Source organism: Rattus norvegicus, chromosome 4, assembly GCF_036323735.1.
Source record: "Rattus norvegicus strain BN/NHsdMcwi chromosome 4, GRCr8, whole genome shotgun sequence".
NCBI classification, from domain to species: Eukaryota; Metazoa; Chordata; class Mammalia; order Rodentia; family Muridae; genus Rattus; species Rattus norvegicus.
Window position 1 is genome coordinate 102,263,026 of NC_086022.1, and position 10,563 is coordinate 102,273,588.

The window sequence follows — 10,563 nt, forward strand, 5'->3', positions numbered from 1 at the left end:
TCTGTTTAGATACATTGCCTTGGCTATGATGTCTTATCACAGAAATTGAAACATAATTCATTAAGTATCAAATAACTAATGTATGATCCCTAGGCACAGAGAAGCAAGTTATAGAGGAAGAAACTAAATTGGGTAACATAGATCTCCCAGGGAGGGAAACATCGGATAGAAATTATATGTGATCATTAAATTATCTCCCCTGAGCCCTAACACCCGGGTGGCTAATAGCACAAGTGACATCTATACTATCTGACTATAAATATGCCAGACACTTCCTACACATCTTAACATAGTACAAGTAATGTATCTCTAAAACTGAGCTTAATATAAGAAATAGCATGTACCCTGGGTTGAGTTTCTATGCAATAACAGTTCTTTGTAGTGCTCGATCAGGGTGTAGTATTACATCAGGAAACATTTTTTCATAACTATACTAAGTTAAATTTGTTTGGAATATAGTTAATGAGATCAAATTACCTAAATCTGGTCCAAGTTTAAGAAATCAATTTAGATGTGTTTTCCTCCTTGCCTATATGCATTTGCTTACCTGCCTCAACACTGGCACAAATTCCTTCATTCAAAGGAAGGAAGAGTAGCTTAAAAAGAATCCTTGAATTGGAGTTATCAAAACCTAGAAATCAAGTGAATGTTGGGACTTGAACCCAGATCCCATGTAAGAACAGTTAATGTTTATAATCATTAATCTATTTTCCCAGACTTCTTCCTTAGTATATTAATCCTATAGATTTTTCCTTCCAAAATAGCTCAAGGTCTCTCCCTCCCTCCCCTTCTTCCCTCCCCTCCCCTCCCCTCCCCTCCTCTTCTCTTCTCTTCTCTTCTCTCTCTCTCTCTCTCTCTCTCTCTCTCTCTCTCTCTCTCTCTCTCTCTCTCTCTCTGTTGCGTATGTACAACATTCTTAAATGAAGCCACTACTGTGAATATTCTGCTACACATAAACAGGTATTTTAGTGTTTTTATTTTCCTTTTTTAAATAAGTAATGTAAACCATTCCTTTCTTTTCATAATAGACATGGGGAAGAAACAAGGATTTAGGACACACAATAATTTCTTTGACTCCTATGTAAAAACAACCCCAGCAAAGGAAAAACTCACAGCAGTTGAGAAGCTCGAGACATCATGAGAATCATTAGGGGCACCCTGTACTCTCACTTCTGCTTCCCTGCATGGTTTATGTCATGGCTTGTATTACTGTGGGAGGATACTTTAAACCCTGTTGACAGAAATAAACCCCTTCATCTTCAGTTTGCATGCTGCTGATCTTGAGAGAATACTGTGTGCCAGATCCACTGCCACTGAATCGTGATGGGACGCCGTCTTGCAAGCTACTTGCACCATAGATCAGGAGCTGAGGAGATTTCCCTGGCTTCTGCTGATACCACGCTAAACCACTGTAAATGTCCTCACTTGCTCGACATTGGATGGTGACAGTTTCTCCCAGAGATGCAGACAGGGAAGCTGGAGACTGTGTCATCTGGATGTCACGTATGGCATCTAACATTGGAAAATTGAAAAGAAATCCACACATAATTAACTCTGTTGCAAGAGGATTTTCACAGAGATAAAGAAACATTGTTGACAAGAAGCAGAATAGATTTTCAATGCTGTTTTCCTTACCTGTAATCCACAGCAGCAACAACCCCAGGAGCTGAGTGGGCACACCCATGTCTGTGTGTGATCTGTGTGAGGCTGACTCAAACACAGGGTGTGACCTGATTATTAAGAAGTCCTCATGTCAGTGCTTTGGATATATGCAAATCAGCAAAGGATAGGCAGAGCTGCAGGGTTCATCAGGTCAGTACTCATTACAGACATGTGGTTCTCTTGATTCTCCAGTTTAGGCACAGTACAGGTTTATATGTAGAGAATGTGAAACTGTTTGAATAAAAAACAAGGGCTAGTCTATGAGTGAGACATTATTTTGATTTGTATCATGTTCTATTCAGAGTTACCATGTGTTTTTCCTCCATATCCAGGTTTTTCAGATATTGTATTGTTCTAGGCAGTACATAACTGGTTCCATTTTCCTTTCAAAATGAGTTGTAGATGCAATTGTGGCCATACAGGTCCTTCTATTTTTTTCCTTTCCTTATGTTTGTGAACCTGAATTTTAGTTAGAATATTGTTCTCTTCCCTTTCTTTACTACTAGTCTCTCACATACTTGTCACTGTTCTTTTTCAAATTCATGGTTTTTTATCCATTTTTCCTGTGAACTTATACTGCTATACATGCACACGCACACACACACACACACACACACACACACACACACACACATACACACACACACACATACACACAGGCACATTCCTAAATATATCTTGTACACTCCACAGAACACTATTTCTGTGTATGTTTTTAGGACTGATCTTTTCATCCTGGATAATCCATTGGTATGCTCTTCCATAGGGAAGAGCACCACTTCTGCTCACAGCTTTATCCTCCATTCCATAGTGATTTTTTGTAGATGTGAAGCCTCCTGGGCTGTGGTCCATTCTGTTTGTCACAATCAATAGTGTCCTCCTTCCTCAACACTTTATGGGTAGCTTCTGTTGTTACTAGGGGACACAATGTCACAGAAAATTCCCTGATCCTCTGGCTCTATCAGTCTTTCCATTTTCTTTCCCTGAATGCTTCCTGGAATTTGGGTAAGTAAACCCTTTGCAGATATATCCCTTTGGACTGAGCACAACTTACAGTGCAACCTCTTGTTCACAGTGATCCCAGAAGAATAAGAGACTAATACTGGAAGGTGTGGTTTGTAAATAAAGACAGAATCTCACATAACATAACATCTATTCTGGCACACAATCTCACTTTATTTAATCCTGGTAACTCAGCTACTCAATAATTGTTCCATCCAGGCATAATGTCATGGGTTTTCTCTGCTCTTTACATATGAGCACCTTTTCTAGATTCATCTGGGATTATACCTTTATCCAATGGTCTTGTGAATCTTCAGATCATGTTATCTGCCTTCTGCCCAATTTTAACACAAATTATTATGTTCTATGTTCATGAGTATTCTCTCAGAAACAATTATTCATGTCCTTAAATGTACAGTGGATACAAAACTTTCATATACTATGGGCACCATATATTTTCAAAATATTAAAAGGACATGTATGTCAGTCTAAGTTTTGGACAGAAAGACTCAAGCTGTGTGATGAAAGAAGCATATAAAGAAGAAAAAGTAGAAGGTATACAAGGGAAGTTATAGTTGTGTCCTGACTTAGAGTGAGTTTTCATCAAAGGTTGAATGGAAAAAGTTTTACGTGTGCAGAGAAGCATTCTATTGGAGATAGAGATTTTACTGGATGAAATCACCCACTCATGGGCTGAAGATGATGGACAGAAGAGAGCTGTCACAAAGAAGTGGATAATGGATAAGTTAATAAATGATTGATTTGAAAAATTTATGAGGAGGGTGACTCTGAAATAGGTAGCCATAGAGTTTCCACTCAGGGATACATCAGAGATTAATTTATGTGAAATAGACATACCAAGCTTGCATATAGCACTAATAATATCTTTTAATATGAACATAATTTGTGTAGTGACACCATATATACATGCTTTGATAAAACAATAAAAAATGCCAATAAGCATAGTTCATCGAAGTCCTAATTTATTATACAGTTTCATCAAAGTGTGGCACAGACACTTAAACAGAGGGTAATTAATGGCCTGATTTGTTCTCTGCAGAAAGGAAGGATTAAGTTCATTGCTACCTGCTACCTAGGTCCAAGGTCAGGAATGCTGCTGGTTGACTACAATATCTCTTTGTGCTATATTGGTTCCACATGTGAGTAACTCAACAGAGAAGATTGTCTCCTTTCTTACTACCTGAAATGTTTGACTTCACTTACAACACTTCTGCATTGTGGATAGGTTGATATAGTGCCTAAGTTTTTCAGGTGACTACCTCTTCCTTCACTTCCTTCATTAGGTTACAGTCCCAGAACATTCTAATGTTATTATAAAATATGATACACGACAAAATGGATAGAACTTGGTGAGTCTATCACTTCTCTAAATCAGCCTTTTTTTATAATCCTCTGGAAGCATATTTTCCAGGACACTTCATTGTCTTAGAGCAAATAACACTAAAGCCCATTGATGACCAAACTCTTGGAGTTCTGGTTAACCATCGATGGCATTCAAAATTTCTTATTCATAAAAATATGTAAAACAATGGGATTACTCAGAGAAAAACATGCATCACCTATAAGAAGGCTGGATTAATTTTACTATCATTGGTCCAGTGCCTGGATTGTGATCTATGTCTTAATGACTGGAACACCGAAGTATAAGGTGATACTTATTTAGCATCAAGAAAGTCTAAGCCCTCAAATCTTTCTCACGAGACTGAGAAGAGACTTGCTTGATCTGAAGTTCACATTCACATTGGTTCACAGCCAATTACTTCATGGCTATAAATGTAGGAGAGCTGTAATATACTATCTCATTTATAATATTCTCATTTATAAGACTCTGCAGAGTCTTTGTAAACAGAAAAAAAAAACAGAAAGAAAAATGTATTGAATCAATTCATACCATACCAAATATGTCACATGTCATTGAATTTTAACTGCCTATCATGATCCTTTGAGATGAAGCTGGAGAAATAGTATGGAAGGTGCATTTTGTCTAGTCTTTTTTTTCATAGACTTACTGAGTATGTCTTCCTTTGGCCTTCAAGTTTCTCAACGTTGAAAACTCTTGATGATACCAACACGAACATTTTATTCAGATAATAAGGTCATGGAAGTTTTTCTTATAACTGCCTTGATTTGACACTATTTAAAGGAGTTTTTTCCTTCAACCTCATCATTTAGAAATCTCTTCTGTTTTGGAGCATCAATATTCTCAGATATGTAAACATTCTAAAAACTTCAGAAATTAAAAGAAAAATCAATCACTATACTCTGTGAAAAATTTATCCAGGCATCAGTAATTATATGATTCTCAATAAATAGAAATGGTTCAAATCAGAAGGAAAACATGGTTTATTATGAAAGCAGTAGACAACTTTACAGGGAGCTTTGATCAGAGAGTGCAGGTGGGGTAAATCTCAGTGGATTTCAGAGAAGGAAAAATCTAACTACTTGTACTCTAATGTTACTTGTGTCCCCAATATTGGTTTGAAAGAGTGGCTTGATTAATAGGATGCAGAAAAGTTCCAGAGACTAGGCTATGACTCCAGTATAGACCTCATTTCTCTACAAAGATTTGGCTCTATTTTTCTTCCTCAGGCTGTGTACTTTGGTATAAAATTCTGAAAGAACAAGTCCTTAAATAAAACTTCACAATTTATATGATCATTCTTAGCCTGATATTATTGGCTACATGGACACATAGCAAGTAATTTATTATTTTGGGACAAGAAACGAAAATTGGGAAAGGGAATGATAGCTTTAACAACCAATTACCATCAGTATGAAGCTTTGTCATCAAAGTGACACTCTCTGGAAGATTTGAATGCACTTTAGATAAAAATAGTGTCTTTGAAGGTACAGACATGAAGCCTTACATCATTTTTTCCTTTCCTTTCCATGAACCTGACTCTGTTCCCTGTTTATGGATCCTATTCCCCTAACTGAGCTCAATTGTCTGACTTCAGTCAGAGAGGATATGTCTACTCATGGAGTGACTTGGCATCTGATTTCAAAAAAGAAATCTTATTTCTTATGGGACTAGTTCTGCAGTTGATGATTCAGTCCTCAATACAGAGACAACTGTCATGACTTGAAGTTTAATTAGAATACTTTATTAATTTAGAATTGTAAGATGTGGAAAAGACAATAGATATAGAGAATTTGTTCAACTTATATGAGTATTGCACCCTAAAATTTTCAAAAGAAATGGTTTTATTTTTAAGATCTGTTTTTTTATCAAAGCCAAGTCTCTCAGGTTCATGCGTGGTAGTAATAACAGCCCTGAGGGGGGGGGGACAGTACAGGGGTTGGGGATTTGGCTCAGTGGTAGAGCGCTTGCCTCGGAAGCGCAAGGTCCTGGGTTCGTTCCCCAGCCCAGGAAAAAAAAAACAGTCCTGAGATCATTCTGGAACCTTCCTTAAGAAGGAAAATCTGGGAATCATTTTGCCCATTCCTAATTTTCCCAGAGTTGAAGAACAACAGAAAGCACAGAGATGAGAATGAGACCTTCTGTTATTGTGAGAGCCCTAAGCCACGCCAATTAATTCATGTTTTCTCTGGGAAAGCTAATATTAGTGACTGACTAAAAATTTTTGATATATCTTTTAAAACATTCAAATAAAATTTCTATAGATCACAAAACTTGTGGAGTGTAAGAGTCAAAGGCGAGGAAGAAATATACCAAAACAGTGTTCTGGACCTAACAAGACTCCTGCTTTCATGAACTAACATCAGCTGTAGCTGTCTGCATCAGACATGCAAGAGATTAAGTCCATCAGCCCCAAAGCATGTAGTATGAGGAGCTCATGTCCTTGTACCACTAACTGATGACTTTTTGAAGGTTAATGGCTTCTAAGAGAGGGATAGACAATATTCTCTAAGAGTGTTGTCTCTGATAAATTTACCATGCTTGATCCAGTGGGTGTTCCTACATCTATTAATATACGATAAACCCATATTTGACTCATTGTTTTGGTTATATTGTACTCAGGGTTTATGTATATTTATATGGAGACCTGAAGTTAGGGGATGAGGAATGGGTTGTAGATTCAGGGAAGAAAGGGGAATAACAATGTCAAATACATTGTATCCATATATTAAATTCCCCTTTATAAAATATTACATTTTGAAACATTACTCAACTTAATCGTAGTGAACAGAATCAATTTTCCCCAAAGAAGATTTCAATTCTTCCATAGAGCTGCCATAGAATGATAAAGTTTTGTTATTCTTACTGCAGGGCATGGGAAAATGTCTTATCAGTTAAGATAAGACACTATCCTCACAGAGAAAATAAATTCCTTTGTAGGCATCCTCCTTATGTTTCACAAATGAATACAGCTCCAGCTGTCTTCTGGCCGGCTTCAGTACTTAACTTACATACATGCACTCATTCTCATTTTCCCATATGAACTTCCACTTGCATGTGAAATATATAAAAAGAGCATAGACTGCTGTTATAGAAAAACAGAATTATGCTTCAAACAGATATGTATAATTAAATATATTCTACAAAAATTAAAAATGTAATACTCATTTTTAAAAAGAAAAAATTGATATGAAAAGGAGGAATCATTTTATTCATAATGATCCACATAATGAAATGGAATGCAGACATAATCAATAAGGGGCCACATCAATGAAAGATCTGATTGGGTTTATGAAAGAGGAGACCATGAAAAAGGGATGGGAAGTGTCTTTGATTTGAGAAGATAGAAGACAAATAGTTTCCCCTGGGTCTCTGAAGAGCATAGCACTTTAGACTCTTGATTTTTTTCAAAGATTCATTAATATTTATTTTATGAGTATACATAATTTTCAATATGGATGTATGTGTACAGTAGGCATTCTTGGAATGGCTAAAAGATTTGGTGAGATTCTCTGAGGCTAGAGTTATGGATGGTTGTGAACTTACAATATGGAATCAAACTCAGGGCCTCTGGAAGAATAAACAGTGATCTTAACCACTAAGCCAACCTTCTAGTCCATTGCATACCTTGACTCTTCCTCAGTGTGTATTCAGACCTATATAATACTGAGATGATCAAGTTGTATTCTTGGAAGATACTCTGACTGTAATAATATGTTACAATAGGAAAAAAGTTCAAAGGGAGAATCTGAATATCTTCTTTTCCCTCAAATGACTCCACCTCTTTAGTATTGTGTGTTTGACAAGCAACGTGTTATACTTTACTGTAAAATAAATAGATAAATAAATAATAGATAGATAGATAGATAGATAGATAGATAGATAGATAGATAGATAGATAGATAGATGTAGGTTCTTTTTGCAGGGGGTGTGGCCATGTTATAGTAAGCATTTCACTGTGGAGGCAGAGCTTTGAGGTCTTAAATACTTAAGCTACACCGAAGTGAAACACATTTCTCCACTCCTAGGCTGTCTTTGGATAAAGATGTAGAAATCCCACCTCTTCCAGCACCATATCTTCCTTCTTTCTGCTTGTCATAAAGATGATAATGGACTAAATTTCTAAAACTGTAAGCCACGGCTAATGAATTGTTTGCCTTTATAAGAGTTTCTTTGATTATAGTTTCTCTTCACAGCAGTGGAAATGCTAACTAAGACAGAACTGTATTCATGGAGATAAATAATGGGGATAATGAAAGCAGTTAAGACATTTATTTAAAAACTTCCCAATATCCTTAGTACTGAAGAGATATATTGGCATTTCTTTCATTAATAATGAAATTTATCTTTTTGCTAAAATCGTGACTTCTTGAATTGTATGGAACTAATGGCATTGGTGAATAGAAAACAGAAACTGAATGAGTAGCACTATTTGTTAAATATTAGATTACTGGGGGGCAGCCTCAACAAGGTTAGGTGATGACGTTGGACCCAGCACTGAAGAAAGAACAAATGGTGATGACCTCTATCCTTTAATTTTCATTTACTGTTTTTGGGACCAGAAGCAATAATATCTCTTTTGCTGCCCTGAGGCCAAAAGCTGGGGGCTTCTGGCAATTTATATCCTGAGGATAGTTGCTGCAAGGAACTTTTAAAATAACTAGTTACTTAGGCTCCTTAATTCTTGAATCAAAGGAAGAAAGGGCCTCTTGCTACTTTTGTTTGTTAATTCTTCATGATCCAGAGAAAAGGAAAAAAAAGAATAAAAGAGTCCGGCATACAGACACAGGACACTAGATGAAAAAGAAAAGGGGTATATCAAATTTTATGAAATTTATAAAATTTATGAAAGCTTTCAGCTTTTTATACCTTTTTAGGCAAAAAGTATTCTGGGTAAAAAACACTACTTCACAGATAAAGTGTTACATAAAAGGGGAATTACTTAAGAACGCTGATAACAAGTTCTAAGCAGTGTATGATTCTATAACTTCATTATAAGTTTAGGCTATATTTTCCCTTTTTTTCCCCCTGGGGTCTGAGGATCAAACCCAGGGCCTTGCACTTACTAGGCACGTGCACTACCACTGAGCTAAATCCCCAACCCTCAGGCTATAATTTCTTACAGCTTTGTTTTTTCATAGTTCCCTTCTGTAGCTTCATTCATTGGGACCAAACCTAGAATGAACGTTTTATCTTTTTTTCATCAAAAATCTGTCTGAAACATATTTCTCATCTTAATGCAATTTAGGAAAGCTCATGGTATACCTAATTATGTAGGCTATACTTACTATTCAATGAGGAGGATTCATATTTTCCTCTTGATTCTAAGTTTTGTTACAATTTTCTAGTAAAACAACTAAAACCATCTCCTTAAACTTTCTTTCTAAAATTATTTTAATCAAATCAGGAATTCTATAGAGTCATTTATTCACCTAAACAGCATTACTTCATGAAGTTTATCTTCATGATGATCTGTAATAAATTTTCTCCATAACGAGGGATATATCCCAGGAAGTAATCACACCCAGCTACAGGAAGTGAGTGTCTCACAGTATCCCCTCACACCAAGCCACTTGAATGAGGAGTATGCAGTCACAAACTTGAGAAAGCAGAACAGTCTCAAGAAGCAAATCTGAAACAAAGTTTGTGGGGCTTTAAGAAGCTATCCTTGGAGGAAGTCTTTGTGGCCATGCCTCATCAGAGTGCACCCTTCACAGCTGAGCAAGACAACAGGGAGTCTTCTATGATCTCACTTGCTCTCTGAAGCTCTTTCTGAAGGATGACCACCATTACACATTTTGCATTAAAATTGCATTGAGTGTGTCACACTTCAGTGATTGGTCACAAGCATAACTGGCTTCAGGTCCATAATAATACAAATAATATAGCCATTATTTTCTTGTAGACATATTTCTCTTCTATACAATTTATGTTTATTCTTCCTAGTACATTCTCTTAGTGCGTTCTGCTCTTTCACTCTCTTTCTCCTCACATTCTTCCTTTCTTTCTGCCTACCTGCATTCATCTTGTACTTCTTGAAAATTCTAAGCAATTGCCCAATAATTGATTCCCATCACCATGCTGAATATGCACAGCGACTGTATATACATCGAATGTATATGCACTAGTGTTGCTTGTGACCATGAACAAAACCCTGGGGATGATGTCAGAATGAAAAGCTGAAGGGTCAACAACACAGACTCCAGGAGTAAGGTAATGGGCAAAAAGAGACTCTTATTGCAGGAAATGGGCAAACCATTATATTCTCCACCAAGGCCCCACTGGTACATGAGCATGAAGTTCAAACCATCTGTTTGATTATTCTGATCCTGCACTATGTCATGTTTTGTGCCCAAGTGTCAGGCTGGTTATAGGTGTAGCAGGCACAGAAGTTACTGTTGCATACAAGTGGACCACGGAAAGCAGCAAACGACTGTTTGCTGACCCATTCCTCCTACATACTTGTGTACATATAAGCATGAATACTCGATTTTGAGGTGGTTTTAAATCACATGAAA

General features: G+C 36.7%; 1 gene segment (V, D, J or C); it reads right to left on the minus strand.

Moving 5' to 3' along the window:
- Nucleotides 1-941: 941 nt before the first annotated feature.
- Nucleotides 942-1,722, minus strand: LOC134478837 (immunoglobulin kappa chain variable 12-41-like). The segment is given in 2 exon segments: nt 942-1,512; nt 1,636-1,722. Coding segments are annotated over 2 exon segments (372 nt in total).
- Nucleotides 1,723-10,563: the final 8,841 nt, after the last annotated feature.